Source organism: Erigeron canadensis, chromosome 6 (assembly GCF_010389155.1).
Source record: "Erigeron canadensis isolate Cc75 chromosome 6, C_canadensis_v1, whole genome shotgun sequence".
In the NCBI taxonomy this organism is placed as follows: domain Eukaryota; kingdom Viridiplantae; phylum Streptophyta; class Magnoliopsida; order Asterales; family Asteraceae; genus Erigeron; species Erigeron canadensis.
Window position 1 is genome coordinate 41,131,393 of NC_057766.1, and position 19,359 is coordinate 41,150,751.

The 19,359-nt window shown below is 34.3% G+C and overlaps 3 protein-coding genes across 3 annotated transcripts; 1 reads left to right on the forward strand and 2 right to left on the reverse strand.

Moving 5' to 3' along the window:
- The first annotated feature begins 3,875 nt into the window (after nucleotides 1–3,875).
- On the forward strand, nucleotides 3,876–6,940 carry LOC122604910 (putative receptor-like protein kinase At3g47110). The gene is made up of 2 exons (XM_043777768.1): nucleotides 3,876–6,534; nucleotides 6,612–6,940. The coding sequence occupies exons 1-2, from the start codon at nucleotides 3,876–3,878 to the stop codon at nucleotides 6,938–6,940; spliced, it is 2,988 nt and encodes a 995-aa protein (XP_043633703.1).
- A 1,475-nt stretch (nucleotides 6,941–8,415) lies between these two features.
- On the reverse strand, nucleotides 8,416–11,597 carry LOC122604911 (probable LRR receptor-like serine/threonine-protein kinase At3g47570). Its single transcript, XM_043777769.1, has 2 exons — nucleotides 8,918–11,597; nucleotides 8,416–8,833 (listed from the first exon to the last, which is right to left on the reverse strand). Exons 1-2 carry the CDS (start codon nucleotides 11,595–11,597, stop codon nucleotides 8,484–8,486), a joined length of 3,030 nt encoding a protein of 1,009 aa, XP_043633704.1. The 3' UTR covers nucleotides 8,416–8,483.
- A 2,376-nt stretch (nucleotides 11,598–13,973) lies between these two features.
- Nucleotides 13,974–17,262, reverse strand: LOC122605338 (receptor kinase-like protein Xa21). Its single transcript, XM_043778264.1, has 3 exons — nucleotides 14,848–17,262; nucleotides 14,385–14,763; nucleotides 13,974–14,215 (listed from the first exon to the last, which is right to left on the reverse strand). The coding sequence occupies exons 1-2, from the start codon at nucleotides 16,994–16,996 to the stop codon at nucleotides 14,390–14,392; spliced, it is 2,523 nt and encodes an 840-aa protein (XP_043634199.1). The 5' UTR covers nucleotides 16,997–17,262; the 3' UTR covers nucleotides 13,974–14,215; nucleotides 14,385–14,389.
- Nucleotides 17,263–19,359: the final 2,097 nt, after the last annotated feature.

Genomic DNA, 19,359 nt, shown 5'->3' on the forward strand with positions numbered 1-19,359 from the left:
AAATTTAAAAATATATATAAAATTTCAAACTTAAACATAACATGATTTTTCAACTTAAACATAATTGTCTAGAAACAATAACATAATTAATAAAAAAATTTTTTAAAAAAAGTTTGAATTTGATTGACCTGATTGGATAGAGCCGAGTCTTGACCGACAGCCGATTCTTGACCGATACAACAGAGTCTTGACCAAGTTGACCCGAGTTTGGAACCCTGGCCGATTTTCAGACCGAGTATGCAAACTCGTATCGTCAGTTGACCGATACACGATCCGACTCGGCTGTATCGGGGTGTATCGGTCGAGTTTCACAACACTCGTTAAGGGAGTGACATGGAAGAACCACATGAAAGTCACGTGAGTTAGTAAGAAAATAGTTTGTAATTTATTAGTCATTGTGGAATCTTTCTTAATAATAAAAAAACATTAAAATTCATTAAAAAAAAAACTTTACAATAAGCTAACGCCGCGTACATGGTACATTTATTCTTCTTCCTTGCAAATGGAGGCAAGGGCGTCCTTTCTTGTATCAACAAGCTATTGTTGAGAGGTCCCAAGTTGATCGAGACGCGCGACCAAGTTTGATGCCGAAGAACGAGATGAGCCCGCATTCGACCATTATGAGATTTGCAACATTTTTTAATTTCGGTTTTGTTGGGTGTAGAACTTGATCTGGGCTGAAGAGGTCGGTTTAAGTGGCCCGTTTTTGCCGAGGTTGATGAGTGCTTGTTGGTCATTGTCACTATCGTCGATGTTGACAGAGACCCTTTTTCTCTGGACCATACCTTGACACGGATAAAGGCAAGAAACTTCGGTTTATCTTTTAAAACCAACCAAACATCGTACATTTTAAACTTTTAATTTGTTCCACAAAGTAAGCTTTTCAAGGTTCTTCCACCACTTGGAACATATGCCAAGAAAATGTAGGATAAATGGTGAACATAAATGTTTCTTACGCTAAATATCTTTGTACAGCTCCAAGAAAAGCATCTTATATATTGTTAACGGAAGACATTTTAATTGGAAATTTAATTTCGTCTCTAAATTGTGCCTTTAAGAGAATTTTTAGTACTTTTATATGAGATTTTATTTTATTTTTGGTCTAACACTTAGAAATATTTTTACTATCTCCATTTAGTTAAAAGCGGTTGATAACATCTTCAGAAATATCTTATATATCTCTAAAAAGTTTTTCAGTATTAAGATAGTAAAAAAAATTATTTAAAAATTATTTTTTACAAGAATGCCTTCGAGACTAAATAATCTACAAATATTTAAGTTGGTTAAAAACCTATTTTGTTTTATCTAACTTAAAATTAAGCTTACTTATATTTGAAAGTTGATGAAAGTTGATGAGAGTTTATCATATGATTTGATTCGAAACCTTTTTCATTTTTACAAAAATTTATATCTATAGTTATGTGTTTCTGATTAGATTCTTCATAAGACTAAAGGGAGTGGGAGTGTTAGGAAGGGGGCGACTTGCGCAATATGGCATGTGGGGTAGAAAGAGTTGCCCCAAAAAGAAAGTGAAAATGGGTGAGTTTATAAAAGGAGACTTTCGCCATGTTGCACTTTCAATAATTGATTATTTCTATTTTTTTTAATTCAAAACAAAAATCATATTATTAAACAAATAATATGATTCATATATTAAACAAAAACACAGTTTAGTTTATTTAAAAATTATTAATTAGAAATTTATAAAAAAAAAAAATTTGTATAGTTTTTAAAAGTGATAAATTAATATATAAATAATACTTGGAGGTTTAGTTATTAAAAAAAAACTTAGAGGTTTAAATTAAAAATTTTATAAAATAATCAAGTACAAAAAGACAAAACATGGGTCATATTTCTTCTTCTTCATCCAAATAGCTCCACCATAAAATTTATTTTTTTTAATAATCAAATATACATAAAATATAAAACAATAATACAATTATATGTTTTCTCACCCCCCCAAAACGTCCACTTTGCCTTGGTCCACGCGCTAGTCAAAGTCCCCTTGAGCGAACCCTCAAGTTCGACAGACACTAAATTTGCCTCTCGGGGCCGGTGTTCCGGGCGGAAAAGGGCTTGGTTCGCCCAATTCGACGCCCACTTCCTTCAATCTAATCATCTATTTTAAACTTGTATTTATTTTTTTTATCTCCATTTTTATAAAAGAATGTTTAAACTGAGCACATGGCTCTGAATAGATGGGCGAGGTTCAAGGTAGCTAAAGTATAAAAAGAAAAAAGTGAATGATATATATGTGAGGTAAAGAACTTTGGTGACAGAAGCCAAGATCCAAAAGGTTATTGTAGATAAGTCATACTTTAAATGTTATACGAGCTCCTTTTCTATCATTTTAAATATCTTAATAATTTTTTTGAGTTTTTTTAACTTTATCATAAATAATTTTGTTTGTGTTATATAATATTTAATAAAAATTGTATAAAATAATTTAAGTTGGATCCAATGATGATATTTTTGAGTTTGATCACTAATGGATTAGATCGATCTAATCCTTATCTATCCATCTAGAGGCCTAGTTTTAAATTTTAATGGAGTTATAGGTGAAAGAGAAAGTGATATTTGTACCACTAATATTGATATGTTGTTAGACAAGTATAACTTCTATGACTATGAGCAATACAAACCAATATAACATGTTTTTGGTAGATAAATTTAAAGTTGTGATACAAATATATTTTAAAAAAATTGGTGGTGATTGTAAGAAAAAGATGGTGATACCGCACTACTTTTATAAGATGATGGGATCTGCAAATACTCTTAACTTTCTCTGGTTGATCACATAGGATATCAAAATAAAATTTGTATATTCATCTTAATTTTTATGAACATATAATGTAAAACATAAATTAGTTAGATACATTAACCAAAAAAAAGTAATTAGATAATTTCGCGTGAGCTCTCATTGCATTAACGTTGTTGGCGGCTTTTGAATAAATAATAATCTATACATTTTGTCAACTTATTATTTAACTAAATGATTAGGAATAATGTTTTAAAAAATGATTGGGAATATTAATTATTTTACAAATATACTAGGTTTACAAGGGAATCAAACATTTGACATATTGTAGCAATTCGTTTCTCTATTTGACCAACCATCCTTACATGGATTTATATTAACTCGTTAGGAGTAAAGGTGTAGTCAACAAGTTTTATCGGCAAAATGAATTGGCTACTTTTGACTCTTTGGCAAGCTACACCACATTTATTGACAAGTATCACCAAAAACAATTGGCAAGGATGATCGGGTATATTTGGTTGATGCATGTGAACATTGGACAAGAATCTTTGAGTGTGGTATATTATTTATTAAATATAAAAAATGGGGACATGGACTACACCATCTATATTGGCTCATTTTGGCTCTAATTAGGCAAAGTTTTACGTTGTCACATGACAAGTTGTCAGTGGAAGTTTTTTTTGTCAATAATTTAGCAAATCTACGTTATACCCTTTGCCCCTTAAAATTTGAGCCTTAAAAGATTTTAAGGTTAAACCTAAGTGTAACAAAAATGATTTCAGAACTAATGATAAGGTTTTCCTTTAAAAAGTGTTTTATTAAAATTGGATATATAAAAAGATAATGCTGCTATATTCAAATTGTTGTTAAATTAAAAAACTACAGGAAGTTTATGTCTATATGACTAAACAAATGGTAGGCCATGATTGACTAATTAATACACCACCCCACTATTAACCTTAATAACTAAATGATTATAAACATGCATACTTCTTCCTATAAATAGATAAGAGTTTCTAACCAATTACTTGCAACAAGCAAGCTATAGCTCTCTTTCAATCAAAGTCTTGGCAAGTTCCTCCTAAATTTCCCTTTTAAATATACAACATTTGTAGTAATGTTGCTGTCATTATTTTCGAAAGAAGCACTACTCATAGTTGTTGCTCTTGTCATCGTACATATAAATGGGGTCTTCGTCTTTGGTTCTAGTGTCGTTTCAGACCGTGAGTCATTATTAGAATTCAAATCAAAGTTTACAGACGACCCTCAAGGTGTTTTCATATCTTGGAATGATTCTCTTCCTATGTGCGAGTGGAAAGGAGTGGCATGTGGTCGTCGTCACCAAAGAGTTACAAGTTTGAATCTACCAGGCAGAGGTTTAGTTGGCTCTTTATCTCCTTATCTTGGTAATCTCAGCTTTCTCGGTTATCTGATTCTGGACCAGAACCAAATTCAAGGAAGTATACCTCCCGAGTTTGGTTATTTATATCGATTGAAGGTATTATCCCTTTCCAATAATTCTTTGACTGGGGAAATCCCAGCCAACATGTCGAGCTGGCCTAACCTATTGTTCCTTAACTTAAACCGTAATAAGTTGTCTGGAAAAATTCCAGATACTTTTAGCTCTCATTCAGTTTTAAGTACATTTCAGGTTGGCAAAAATGACTTCACGGGTGGGATTCCACCATCCATTGGCAATGTCACATCTCTCCAAAGCCTCTCTTTTAGTTATTGTCCATTAGGAGGGAGCATTCCAGAATCCTTCAAACAACTGAAAAACCTGCGACAAATAGGCCTTGGAGAAATGGACCTTGTTGGTGCATTTCCTTTGTTTTTTTACAACCTTTCAATGCTAGAAATTCTAAGTTTTCCAGAAAATCAACTCCATGGCACTCTACCGTCGGACTTATGTTTGAGTCTGCCCCACCTAAAGCAGCTGTCATTAGCTTTCAATAACTTCAACGGATTCCTCCCTCCCTCGATATCAAATTGTTCAGAGTTGGAAGCCATTGATGTTGCCCTAAATAATTTCACGGGTGAAATAGATATTGATTTCCAAAAACTCCAAAATCTTCGAATTGTAATTCTTGGTCCCAACAGTTTTCAAAATAGGGATCTTGATCGCCTCACATTTTTTGACTCTTTGTCTAATTGTAGCAATTTGGAGTTGTTGGAGCTTGAAGGTAGCCAATTAAGGGGAGTGTTACCAAGTTTGCTTGGGAACTTCTCATCTAAACTGTATTACCTAGGAATGAGTTCAAACTATATTTCAGGAAGTCTCCCTTCATCTATAGGCAATTTGTTAGGGCTAACTACTCTTTCTCTTACAATAAACAATTTCAATGGCATAATTCCTGAAAGCATCGGCAAGCTTCAAAGCTTGCAAATCCTATATCTTGACAATAGCCATTTCTCCGGGTCCATTCCAAGATCCATAGGAAATCTGTCAAGTGTAACTAAAGTAGCATTAAGCGGAAACAAATTGGAAGGCACAATACCCTCATCGATAGGGAGTTGCAAAAGTCTGATAGCTTTGGACCTTTTTGGAAATAACCTTAGTGGAAGTTTACCCAACGAACTATTTCAACTGTATTCGCTCTCTATAAGACTAGATCTAAGCGACAACAATCTCTCTGGACTTCTTCCACAGGAGATTGGAAACCTGAAAGTCATAGGATTACTTGATTTTTCTGAGAATCGTTTCTCAGGTGAAATTCCAAGTACTATAAGCGGCTGCATCAGCCTTCAAACCCTAAATCTATCAGGTAATCTATTTTATGGATCGATGCCTGAAGCATTTAGGTCACTAAAAGGCCTTGAATACGTTGACATGTCAAGAAATAACTTTTCTGGAAGCATTCCAACGTATTTGCAACAAACTCCATTGCAACGTTTAGATATTGCTTATAATAACTTTGAGGGAGAGGTACCTATTTTAGGTGTTTTTGCCAACACAAGTGCATTATCTGTCACTGGGAACATTAGACTTTGTGGGGGAATACCTGAGCTTCACCTTGCCAAATGCACAGCTAGCTACTCCAAAAAAAGTAAAAAGCCTTCTGTACGTGTTGTCTTGGCAATTTCATTGCCTATCATCATTCTAGGTTTAGCCGTGGCATCATTTGTTTTCTTTAACCGATGTATAAAAAGGAAAAGAGATAAACGATCTGATTTAGTATTAAATAAATCTTTCGAGAAGATATCTTATGGAAGACTTTTCAAAGCAACAGAAGGGTTCTCTTCAGAAAATTTGATTGGTACAGGTAGCTTTGCTTCAGTTTACAAAGGAGTTATCAATGAAAATAGCTTGATTGTGGCAATCAAAGTACTAAACCTTCAACGCCGGGGAGGTTCCAAGAGTTTTATAGCCGAGTGTGATGCCTTGAAAAATATCCGCCATCGTAACCTTGTGAAAGTCATAACTTCTTGCTCGAGTCTTGATTACCAAGGCAATGATTTCAAAGCTTTGGTGTACGAGTTCATGCCAAATGGGAGTCTCGAGAGTTGGTTGTATTCAATACATCATATGCTAAATCTTGCTCAAAGAATTAGCATTATCAAAGATGTGGCATGTGCGCTTGATTATCTACATTGTCGTTGTGGGTCTATTGTTGTTCATTGTGATTTGAAGCCAAGCAACATTTTGTTGGATGCTGATATGGTTGCTCATGTCGGAGATTTTGGGCTCGCGAAAATTCTTTCTCTGGAAGAAGTTTCTAGTACAAACGAGAGTAGTGCAAGTGTTATCAGAGGAACCGTGGGGTATGCACCTCCAGGTAAACTAACGACTACTAGTATATTTATATACTTCGACCTACCTATATATTGTATAGTTAACTCTAACTGATTGCAGAATACGGACTTGGAAATGAAGTCTCGATGAGTGGTGACATATATAGCTTTGGGATACTATTATTAGAGATGCTGACACGAAAGAAACCTGTTGATCCAATGTTTGAAGAAGGGCTAGGACTGCATTCCTACACTAGAAGCGCCTTGAACGATGGTTTTGTGCTTCAAATCATCGATCCAATGCTCCTAAACGAGGACATAGATGAAGAAACTTTGATTTCTTTGGTAAAAATTGGAGTCAAATGCTCTTCCGATTCTCCACAAGATCGAATGGATATTGTGACCGTCGTTCGTGAGCTCTTCTCAATGTTTTCTACAAGTAGACCTTGATTGTTAAACGTCTACAACGCAACTGGTGTCTCCCAAAAACATCATTTGTGACTTTTGTAATATATATATTTACGTTGTATTAAAGGGAAATTTGATATATTTAATTGATAGGATAAAGACACATGGCAAAATCAATAAAGATTAAAAAAGAAAAAATAGTTAATCCATGTTCCAACTATTAAAAAGGATTAGATATACTTTTACACACATTTTTTAAGCTAACCTATCATTATTGCTCATATTAAATTAACGTCTAACTAAATCTGAGTCTGACTCTATGTTTATTTCTTCAAAACATAATCACAAATTCACAACATCTATGCTTCCTGATCATACAATTGTTATCACAAGGTCTTTGTTTTGGGGCCTCCACAATCTCCTCAAAAGTGTCCATACCAATTCTTAAGCCTATGCATTATCCCTATCTTTGAATGTTTATCGGGTCTAATTTTTGAACTGCACGTAATTGTGGACAAGAAAAAGGCAGAATCACTGTGAATTCTGGGGGATGGTGAAGATTTTGGTCAAAAGGATGATCACAAACAGATCACTGAACAAGTGTCCATATTTTTAGATAACCACTAAACAATTTTCTATATTGATAGATACCCAATAAACAAGTTTCAGTCTTTTCACATACCCACTAACCAAATTTCAGTCTCTTCATATACCCACTAATCGTGTTACGCGATATACGTTCTCTTATGGTCTTATGTTGGCAGGACGGATAAGGCGAGAATGGCGATTGAAGCCATTTAATGAGACTTACCAAGCTCCTCAAACAGAAGAAACAGTTCTGTCCCTACCGAGCTTCACATACTTGTTGACAACATATATATGGCTTGTCGCCTTGTCTTGTCATAGCTGAAACTTGTTCGTACCAATTCTTGAGCTTCTGCATTATCCCGATATTTTGAATGTTTTTTGGGCCTAATTTGCAGATAACCGAATGTTTTTCTGAGGAATTTCCAGACAGTTTTCAACTGGTGATTATTCCTAATTACTCCCTACATTTTACAAATGGTGGGCCTTAAATTTTTTTCTTTTCCTTTTTCCAGATTTAAAATAATTGAGCTTTTTGAATGCCTTTTTAAGGTAATAATGCGATATGATAATTGACAGCCCAAATTACGTTTTTGATTCAAGGGCAATGCTAACTCGGTAATTTGCACTCGTATTACATAAAGTAGATTATTTAACACAGTTATCATTGTCACATATTTTTTTATTGCTAAACTCAATGCTTGAACTTATACTCTAAATCTCGTTAAAACCTCCCTCATGATGCACTCATGCTACCAAAGAATTAATAGAAAATTACACACATTTTCAATAAAGTAATACAGTAACAATTGTGTAACATTAAGATGTACTTGCAGCACCCCTTTTTATGTTTTCTTCAATCCTGTAAGAGAAGCGTATACATGATCAAGGATTTGATCTGAAGCAAATTGATACATGTAATTATGGTTAAATGACATATATTGAACCATATATGTGATGTAGATATGACGATTTTATAGGAGAGATTATACGGCACCTCTCACATATTTTGAAGCACATCTAAAATATGTTGCAACTCATGGACAACAATTTCTATATTCATCCGCTGTGTTGGGGAGTCTAGAGAGCATGATACCCCAATCTTGATAGTTGAAGCCAAGCATTCCTCCATTTTCCTTGCATTTGCTTCCGTATTTTGCATATCAATTGCACTATCATCGATAATATCGATAACATGGTCTGGCAAGGCATCACACGCAAATTTATGAAGGCTAAAGCCTTCACTAAAGATGTCGTCCGTCGGTCTTTTCCCAGTCATTACCTCTAATAATAATATTCCAAAACTATAGACATCTCCATTACTTGTCATCTCACTTCCGACACCATACTCTAAAAGTTATAACCATTATATTAATATACAATTAGCTAATAGTATATAAATGAATTTGAGCATTAATTAAAATACTACTTTACCTGGAGGTGCATAACCAATTGTTCCTTTAACCCCAGTTGAGATGTTTTGGTTTACATCTGTTCCAAGAAATCGAGCTAATCCAAAGTCTCCAACATGAGCAACCATATCATCATCAAGTAGAATGTTGCTAGGCTTCAAGTCTCCATGAACAACGGTCGGCAAGCAATGATTGTGAAGATAATCAATTGCTGATGCAATGTTGATAAAAATATTTATTTTCTGAAGAAAGTTGAGTCTAGATGCAATTGCCCTTGAATGCAACCAATCATGTAAACTACCATTGGGCATGAACTCGTATACTAAAGCCTTGAAATCATTCCCTTGGAAGTCTACACTTGAACATGAAGTGATTATTTTCAATAGATTTCGGTGTCGAATACTCCGCCATGCTTCACACTCTGATAAGAAGCTTTTATGAGCTCCTCGATTCTGAAGATGTAAAACCTTGACCGCTACAAATGAATCCTCTTGATCAAGAGTTCCTTTATAAACGGAACTGAACCCACCCTTACCGATCAAATTGTTTTCAGAAAAGCCATCAGTAACCTTGAGAAGTTGATTGTAAGAAACTTTCAAAAATCGTTTCTCCAATGACGATAATTGAGACACCTGGTCCTTTCTTTTCTTCTTACGTAAAATGAACACATAAGATAATAACCCGAAAAGAACGACTGAAATCAAGATGAATGAAATTAAAATGATCTTTACAAACAACGGAAGCCTTTTTTTATGTTTCTGCGCCTCTTTGCATTTTGGTAACCCAAAGTTAACCAAGCCACCACAAAGCCTATTATTGCCAAAAAATGAGAATGCACTTGCATTGGCGAACACTCCTTTAATCGGCACTTCACCCTCAAAATTATTAAAGGATAGGTTCATATATTCCAACGAAAACTGTTCTAAAAATTGAGGAATTTTTCCTAAAAAATTATTATTGGAAAGGTCAAGATGCACCACTCCTCTCAAGGAACTAAATGATGGTGGTATTATGCCTTGAAATAAATTTCTTTCGAGGGATATTGATGAAAGGCTAGTACAAGCACCAAGGCTACTAGGAATGCTGCCCGAAAGATTATTATAAGACAAATCTAGTTCGTTCAATGATTTGAGATGTCCTACCTCAGGTGGAATCGAACCAGATAGACTGTTTTGGGAAAGATTTAATACTATGGTTAAAGATGAAAGTTGAAAAAGTTGTTTGGGAATATTTCCACTTAGTTTATTGTCATCTAAAGACAACTGCAATATTTGAAGAAAATTTCCAAGGCTCGAAGGAATATTTCCTTCCAATCTATTGGAACTTAGCATAAGTTTAGTCAACAATGACAAATTACCGATTTCATCTGGAATTGGCCCTGAAAGTTGGTTATGATGTAGAGCAACAACTTGTAGGTTTTGAAGCTTACCGATGGTAGAGGGAATTTTTCCGGTGAATTGGTTGTATTCTAAACTTAAAGTGCCCACATTAACTAGGTTACCTATACTTGAAGGAATTTCTCCATATAGCTTATTATCCGACAATTCTAGAGTTTGGAGTTGATCCGAAAGGTAACCTATTGATATTGGGAGAACTCCTTGAAACCTGCAATCATAAAGAGCCAATGTCTCTAACATGCTGCAGTTTTTTAAAGAATCAATAAACTTCATTTCGTCAGCTTCCCAACTTCCATAAAGGTTTACACCTAAAGATACGTTAACAAGATCTCTCATATTCCCAAAATCGACAGCCACCTTCCCGCTAAACTGGTTATAACTTATTTCAAGAAATTGTAATTTCGAACAGTTAGATATGGAGGGTGGTAGAACACCAGTCATCTGATTACCCCTTAACTGAAAGTATACAAGATTAGGTAGCATCGACCCTATGGCTATAGGAATGCTACCTTGAATCTGGTTATTTGCCACCGAAAAACGAGTTAGGAGTGTGTTGTTAAAAAGAGAGTCAGGGATGGTCCCATGCAGATTACAGGTACCGACATAAAACTCTCTTAAGTTTTTCCAACGACCTAAGGTGTCTGGAATGCTCCCGCCAAATGAATTATTGGCAACAGAGAACACTTCCATTAATGTAATATTCCCCAAGAAAGGAGAGATTCCACCAGTTAAGTTGTTATAATTAATTGAAAGATAAGTTAGTTTCGAGAGGAAACTTATCTCCGTGGGTATGTTTCCAATTAGCTTATTATTACTTAATCGGATCTCTTCAAGATTAATGCAACCAGACAAGTTAGTTGGAATGATTCCATATAATTTATTTCGGAACAAAGCGAGTACACGTAACCTGGATAGATGACCAAGCTCATTGGGGATGCTTCCTTCAAAGCTGTTGTTCCCGAGCCTTAACTCATAAAGGAAACTGAGGTTTCCTAAATGAGGAGACAAGGAGCCTGTCAAGCCTTGTGATGTCAGGTTCACAATGGTCACCCTTTGGTGTTTCTTACCACATGAAATGCCACTCCAATCACAGAAATGCAATGAAGTGTTCCATGAGCTTAGAACCCCATTTGGGTCTAGTGTGATCATTGACTTGAATGATAACAATGCAAGTGTATCGGTCTCGTTTCCATTGTCAGAAACTGAGATGGTGATGGTGTTCAGAAATATAACAAGACCAACAGTACATAAGAAGGATGTATGAAAGAATGATGACAAGCAAATTATTGGTTGACTGGACTTCATTATTACAACTAACTAAACTGATGATATCAGGGTCATATGGGTTGTGGGCATTTTATAAGCAAAATGAAAAATATTTTTTGATGCATATTTTTAACGGCGGCTTTTTTTCTTATACTATTATAAACTTAGGCATTAATATATTTGAATTATGTTTGTTAGATGTTCTGTATTCAATAGTCAACATTAAATAGTCAACTCAAAACCATCTCTAATCTCTATCATTAATCTTTACCCTCTAATATTCTCTAACATATAATAATAGCCTTAAAATTATTCAGATGTCAACATTAAATAGTCAACATTAAATAGATATTGATGTCATTCAAAAAATTGTTTATAGCCTTAAAATTATTTTGATGGGATCGATCTCATGCCGGCAATATTGACCCAAATCCTAAATATTGGGTGATTTTGGGTCGTCAATCTGATTTTGTGGATCGCAAGGGATTCTTTGGAATTGCTACGTGGGTTGTTTTGGGCCGTATATAAATAGCTATATGTCTTGAACGGGTCATAATGGGTAATGAAGTCATGAAGTTGGGTGGCCGCAGTCTTAATTGTTGAAAAAAATACAACTTCGAAGTAAAACACTCAGGCAAATTGATTAATTAATATTGCATGCTCCCTACGTGTGTTAATTGTCAAAGTGACACTCAATTATTTTTGCATATTATAATTCCATAAAATGCTTTACATTTATTTTCATTTATATTATATAAATACTTTGAATATTAATATTATTTTCTTAATATCATATAAATAAAGTATATTAAACTTGATACATAATTTTCAATTTTATATTTTGTTTTATTAATTCAATTTAAATTAAAAGTCACCTATTTTCTTATTAAAAACAAAAACTTTTTCAACGATTTATGAATGCATATCTTTTTAATTATTATTTTTAGTTAATTTACAAATCATCAAACTGTATCAAATTCCAAAAAAAAAAAAAATAACAAAACTCTATTTGTAATTAATAGAAACTGAGTTTTTTTCTTTTTTTGTTTTATACATCTCTCACCGAATCTTCCATTATACTAGTTATATATTATTATACATATTATATTATATACATAAAATATGGCATACGCACAACACCACATATTATGATTAACAAATACATCATTTAAAAAATTCAATTCACAAACTTTTGAAAACTTCATTTAAATTTAAAATACACTGTTATTTCATTAAAATATTAACATTGTTTTCAATAAACAATAACGATGATTAAGAATATACTCGTATATAATAAAGCTCATTTTTGAAATGATCCATTTTGACCCGCAACCATTTTGACCCGAACCGTTTTGACCCGTTTTCAAAATTACCCGTTGTGACCCGGACCCATTTTGACCCTACACCCAACCTGATCTGACCCGTACATTTTGCCACCTATTCTCATCATATATTTTAATTCTTCGCGTTCATCTTCACAATTCTCTTCTTCATCAATATACATGTTACAGAAATATTTGGAATCTGATTGTCAAAAACCACATTATAAGCCATCAAGTCTCAAACTTACATATATTCATGAAAACAAAAAAAATCATAAAACAAAAGAGAAAATATAAAAGATAAAAGAAACTAAAAGTAACAAAATGAAAGAAGAAACATGCATGGCTAAACCAAAACATAATAAATGTCACAATATAAAACAAAGGACAAAAAAAAAAAAACAAAATGAACCATAACTCAGGCCAAAGAAACCCAAAAACACATTTTGTTTATTTAATACAGTAGTTATTAAGCTATGTTTTAATTTCTTGTTAACTAGCATACCATTTAGAACTAAGTAGAACCACAATGAATCTTATGAATATGCCACATAATATTAGAGTACTTGTTTAGTAGTTTATTTATTCGATTACCTTTTCCATTTATTCATCTATAACGGTTTTCTTTTCTTTTTTGTACTTTTTTGGAAATCAATTATATGTAATTCGAGAAGTCCAACTCCATTGATGGATTCCTATTAGTTTTCTTTAATTAGAATGGATGTTTTAGTAGCAGGTGTAGTATATTACTTGATAACTCTTTGGTGCATTCAGTTACAATTGTTTTTGTCTGTTTGGCTACAAAGAATATGTGTTTCGCTTTTTCATTGAATAAATTTGATGGGTTTTTTTTGTGATCTTAATTAATAGATCTTGCTGTGATCTCCATCCTCATTGTAGACCTTGATTTTTCCATCTATGTATTGTAGAACCTTAAATTTGATCACTTTGCGAACATGCACATGTTTTAGTTATAAGAAATTCAATAGCTTAATAATTAGGTTTGTAGTTAACTTTTGTACCGTTTATATAGAAGAAAACATGAGATATCTAATAGTAAAATGACTACTTAAATAGCTTTGTTAGTGCCACGTATTGTGAACAAGTTCCATTAAGCTCTGTTTAATGTAAGGCAGAATGATTCAAACATGGCGAACACGATGTTTTCTTCTAGTATGATTGAACCCCAGTAAAATGGGTTATAATATCAAACTTCAGTAATTACACCAAATTGTGAAGGAAAAAACAACATTAAAATCTTGATTGTAACATCACTTCGTATTGCCAAACACTATAGTACCTGATGCACCATCTTCTTGTTGCGGAGTCTTTCAACTTGGAGGTGCAAATTTGTAGTGAAAATGAAATAAAATGAAATCATTAAGAGCCGAAACAAAACAAAGAGGAAATGCAAACTATGTATAGTCATATTTAATCAAACTAGTGATGCCAAGCTAACATGAAGTTTTTCTAGGTTGATAAGTAAAATGAGAGAACATGGTACCTCAATCAAATATGTTGAAGCGTGCACAAAATATGTTGCAACTCGATGATGACATTTTTTATGTCCATCCTCTGGCATGGGGAATCGACAGAGCATGATACACCAATCTTGACTGTTGAAGCCAGACATTCCTCTATTTTCATTGCATTTGCTGGCATACTTTTCATAGGAATTGCATCCTCTTGATGAAACTTTAGAAGCTCCTCATCAATAATATCATTTACATGGTCCGGCAAGGCCATGTAAGCAAATTTATGAAGGTTAAAGTCTTCGTTAAACATGTCATCTATCGGACTTTTCCCCGTCATTACCTCCAATAATAATATTCCGTAACTGTAGACATCCCCACTATTTGTCATCTCATTCCCGAGACCATACTCTGAAACTTATAAGCATTCTTTCAAAAAAAATGGTATTACCATAAGTAAATATGGACATATAGGAAGACATAAATTGAACTTACCTGGAGGAGCATAACCAATCGTTCCTCTAATCCCGACTGAGCTGTTTGGGTATGATTCTGTTCCAAGAAACCGAGTTAAGCCAAAGTCTCCAACATGGGCCACCATATCATCGTCAAGTAGAACGTTGCTAGGCTTTAAGTCACCATGGACAATGGTGGTTAAGGAGTAATTGTGAAGATAATCAAGTGCGTTTGCGACATCAACGAGGATATTTATTCTTGTAAGAATGTTCAGCTTGGATATACTTGCACTTGAATGCAACCAGTCATGTAAACTCCCATTGCACATGAACTCATATACCAAAGCCTTGAAATCATTTCCCTTGAAATCAATACCTGAACATGAAGTTATGATCTTCAATATATTTCGGTGTCGAATATTCTGCCATGCTTCACACTCCGCTATAAAGCTTCTATGAGCTCCTCGGTTTTGGAGATGCAGAACTTTGATTGCAACAGGTTTGTCATATTGATCCAGGGTTCCTTTGTAGACAGAACTGAACCCACCCGTTCCAATCAAATTCGTTTTAGAAAAACCATCGGTTGCCTTGAAAAGTTCACTGTATGAAAGTCTCAAAATTCGATTTTCGTTCATTGATGGGTGACAAAGTTGGCCCTTGCTTCTCTTTTTAAACCAGACATACATTAAACACAATATGACGAAGATTGGAGACAAAATCAGTATAAATATTAAGAACAATGGGAACCTTCTCTTGTGTTTCTCTGCCTCCTTGCACTTTGGTAACCCAAGTTCAACCAAGCCACCGCAAAGCTTGTTATTCCCTGAACACGAGAATGAACTTGCATTGGAGAACACTCCTAGGACTGGTACCTTACCCTCAAAATCATTATAGGATAGGTTCATTAACTGTAAAGCAAGTTGTTCCAGGAAGAGGGGAATGGGACCTGATAGGTTATTTTGAGATAGATCGAGTACCTCCAATCCTCTCAAGGAACTTAATGAAGTTGGTATAATGCCTTGAAACAAGTTTCCTTTAAGAGATAAAGTTGAAAGGCTAGCACAACCACCAAGGCTACTCGGAATGTTTCCAGACAAATTATTATAGGATAAATCCAAGGTAGACAACATTGTGAGGTCTCCGACCTCAGTTGGAAGTGAACCACTTAGGTTGTTATGAGAAAGAACTAATTCCATCGATAGAGATGAAAGTTGAAGTAGCTGTTTAGGTATGGTGCCGCTAAGTTTGTTACGATAAAGGTACAACTTCAATAGATTACGACAATTCCCCAAGCTTGATGGAATATTCCCTTCCAATCTGTTGGAATCTAAATAAAGTTCATTCAGCAATGATAAGTTCCCTATGGTGTCTGGAATCTGCCCTGAAAATTGGTTTTGAAATAGACTCACAATTTGTAGCTTTTGAAGCATACCAATGGTAGAGGGGATTTTTTCTGTGAATTGGTTTTTACCTACTTGTAAAAACTCCAGCCCAACTAGAGTGCCTATAGTAGAAGGGAGGTTTCCATACAGTTGGTTTTCTGCTAAAAACAGATACCGAAGTTCTTGAGAAAGATTACCGATTGAATTGGGGACGACTCCTTGAAACTTGCACTCACCAAGATCCAACACTTGTAATCTGCTGCAGTTTGTCAGGGAATCGATAAAATTCATCTCATAATCTTTTCCACGTCCATAGATGTTGTTACTGAATAAGGCTATGAAACTAATATCTACTAGTTTTGTAAAGTCGATCATTAGCTCCCCCCAAAAATTGTTGGTACCCATTTCAAGAAGTACTAATTTTGAACAATTAGATATCCACGGAGGGATATGCCCACTTAGCTGGTTATCTCGGAGTTGAAGTCTGAATAGATGAGGTAACGTTGCACCTATGGCTTGGGGGAGACTACCTGTAAGCTGATTATCGGGCAAAGTAAAATTAACCAGGAGGGAGAGGTTAAAAATGGATTCTGGAATGGTTCCATATAAGTTACAACCACCACAGTGAAATACTCTTAAGTTTTTCAAATGGCCTAAGGTGTCTGGAATTATCCCACCCAACGGATTTCCGGCAGCAGAGAATTCATCCAGTGATGTCATGTTCCCCAAGAAACGTGGGATTCCACCTGTAAAGTTATTTTCTTCAACTACTAACAAAAGTAATTTGGAGAGGAAACTTAAATCCATGGGTATGCTTCCAACTAGCCTATTATTACCAAGATTGAGGTAACGTAGCCTGGATAGATGACCGAGCTCGTGAGGGACGGTTCCTTCCAAGCTGTTGTTCCAAAGTGATAAATCACGAAGGAAGCTGAGGTTCCCTAAGTGAGGAGACAAAGAACCTTCCAGGCCTTGCGACTCCAGTTGTATAACAGTCACTCGTCTGTGCCTCTTCCCACATGAAACACCGCTCCATTCACATAGATGAAAGGAAGAGTTCCATGAGGTTAGAGACCCAAATGGATTGTGAGTGATCATCGACTTGAACGACAACAAAGCCTGATAATCGGTCTCCTCGTTATAGGAAGCCGAGATGGTTATGGTAGCCAGAAATATCACAAGAGCATAAGAAAGGAAAGTGATATGCGAGTAAGATGATAAGCAAACTATTGATTGCCTTGACTTCATTTTTGGAGTTTTAATTAGATCACACTGATATATAATCTATCGCTCTCTTTTTATGCTGGAGCTTTTGCATGTTGTTGCAAGTGACATGCAATGCCATATTAATTCCCATCCACGTATTCGGTATTCCTATTCACCTTGACCAAGTCAAATTGATTGACGTTTGGTGTTTTGCTCTAATTAAGCGTATGGTACGTAAAACTTTATGAAAAGTACTAATAACAAAGTTAATTTGATCATTAAAAAAAAAACTCGTAATAGAGTAATAAAGAAGAAGACGACAAGGCGTCATAGTGTATTAACGAGAATATCATCCAAAATTGTTTACTTTGACCAAAGAAATGATCAACAAATACGTACTCATCCATTACAACTTACAACCATCATCATATATATATATATATGGATTATGGAACATCTGATTCAGATACATTAATTAATGGGATGCGTTCCAACTACTTGTCTTTAATACAATGGACTGATTCTTCAAAAAATTGAGACCACTGATTTATAGCAAAACTATTTTCAGAAAGAGGAATTTATTATATGTTTTTTGGATTAAGTTTTCAATTATTGGGTATCATTATTAACAGTGTGATAACTTATTAGAAACAACAATGCAATCATACAGTAGATATTTAGTTACCATAATTTTGTCTTGCGATAATATGTAGAGTTCGTTTAAAAACAAAAACCGTACGTAGTTTACGTTATCTTCTAGTTTTTAACTGTGAAATTAAGAACGTGTGTGGTTGCAAAAGTTCCAAAATTGTGTTTAGTATTCCATAAATATATGACAGTTCCCTTGAGTCCGCCACAAAGCTGGGCGTTGCCACTAGAACCCACTAGGGGCACTGTCCTAACGACCTCTTGACCCTGCGTATCTCTATCTCTATATCTCTATAAAAGGTTATCAAAAAATACTCACATGGCGATCTCTAAGCCCACCACGTCAGTTTTCTTACGTGGCATCACGATATTGATCCGCTCGCCACATCAGCTTCCACATGAGCATCGTACCCGCCTACATCAGCATACTTGTATGATCAGTGTACAATTCACTTCAAAGGCTTCTAAGTGTCATTTGTAATATGTGTAGTCTTCGCCCAACAAACCATATTGGTATGTTGGTGATTAATTTCTATTTCTTTTAGTACATATTCATTTTTAACACTAGAGCTTTTCTTCTTCCTATAAATGGCAAAATCTTTAATGTGAAATTGATGTTGACTATATTTCCAAATTCGTTTGCTAGATGTCTCCATTAATTTATACACAAAACACATATTGTAGCAATCACTTTTTTCTATTTATTCACCCGCTTAACAATAAATATAACAGATTGATTATATTTAATGTTATGTAACACAATTTTTCTTTTTTTGGTATTATCTTAGTTTGTTTTAAACAATAAAATTAGCATAGCTAATACAAGATTTTAAGTTTGTGTCCATTACACAGGGACTTACGACGTTATCAATATTAAACGATTTATTATAGTTTAAAACTTTGTATACTATTTAGTAACAAAATATTAATCTATATATTAAAACTTTGAGTTCATATTGAAATATTTATTTAAAATATGTCCATCAAAGTTGTTTACTTGACCTGTTTAGTAATATTTAAATATTACAAAATCTTAATATGTCCATTAAAGTTGTATATCATGACATATTTAGCAATATTTTAATATTACAAAATCATAATATTATAAAAATTATAATAGGTCACTATCATTTTATTTATTCTATCGTTACACATAGTGTATTAAATTTTTATTTTACACTAGGGATAAGTGCCCAGAAATGCAGTCAACTAATGCTCAAAAGTTATTGTGTGCACGAACTCTAGGTCAGCTTTATTGTGTTCACGAAACTTGAAGTTTTGGTTATTGTGAATATAAAACGGGATTATGGCTATGT

What these genes read in the sequence shown, in the direction of transcription:
- LOC122604910 (XM_043777768.1), top strand. Translation starts at nt 3,876, where the DNA reads ATGTTGCTGTCATTATTTTCGAAAGAAGCACTACTCATAGTTGTTGCT. An exon ending in CGTGGGGTATGCACCTCCAG is followed by an intron (nt 6,535 to 6,611) that starts GTAAACTAACGA and finishes AACTGATTGCAG; the next exon opens with AATACGGACTTGGAAATGAA.
- LOC122604911 (XM_043777769.1), bottom strand. Translation starts at nt 11,597, where the DNA reads ATGAAGTCCAGTCAACCAATAATTTGCTTGTCATCATTCTTTCATACA. An exon ending in AATTGGTTATGCACCTCCAG is followed by an intron (nt 8,834 to 8,917) that starts GTAAAGTAGTAT and finishes TATAACTTTTAG; the next exon opens with AGTATGGTGTCGGAAGTGAG.
- LOC122605338 (XM_043778264.1), bottom strand. Translation starts at nt 16,996, where the DNA reads ATGGATTTAAGTTTCCTCTCCAAATTACTTTTGTTAGTAGTTGAAGAA. An exon ending in GATTGGTTATGCTCCTCCAG is followed by an intron (nt 14,764 to 14,847) that starts GTAAGTTCAATT and finishes TATAAGTTTCAG; the next exon opens with AGTATGGTCTCGGGAATGAG.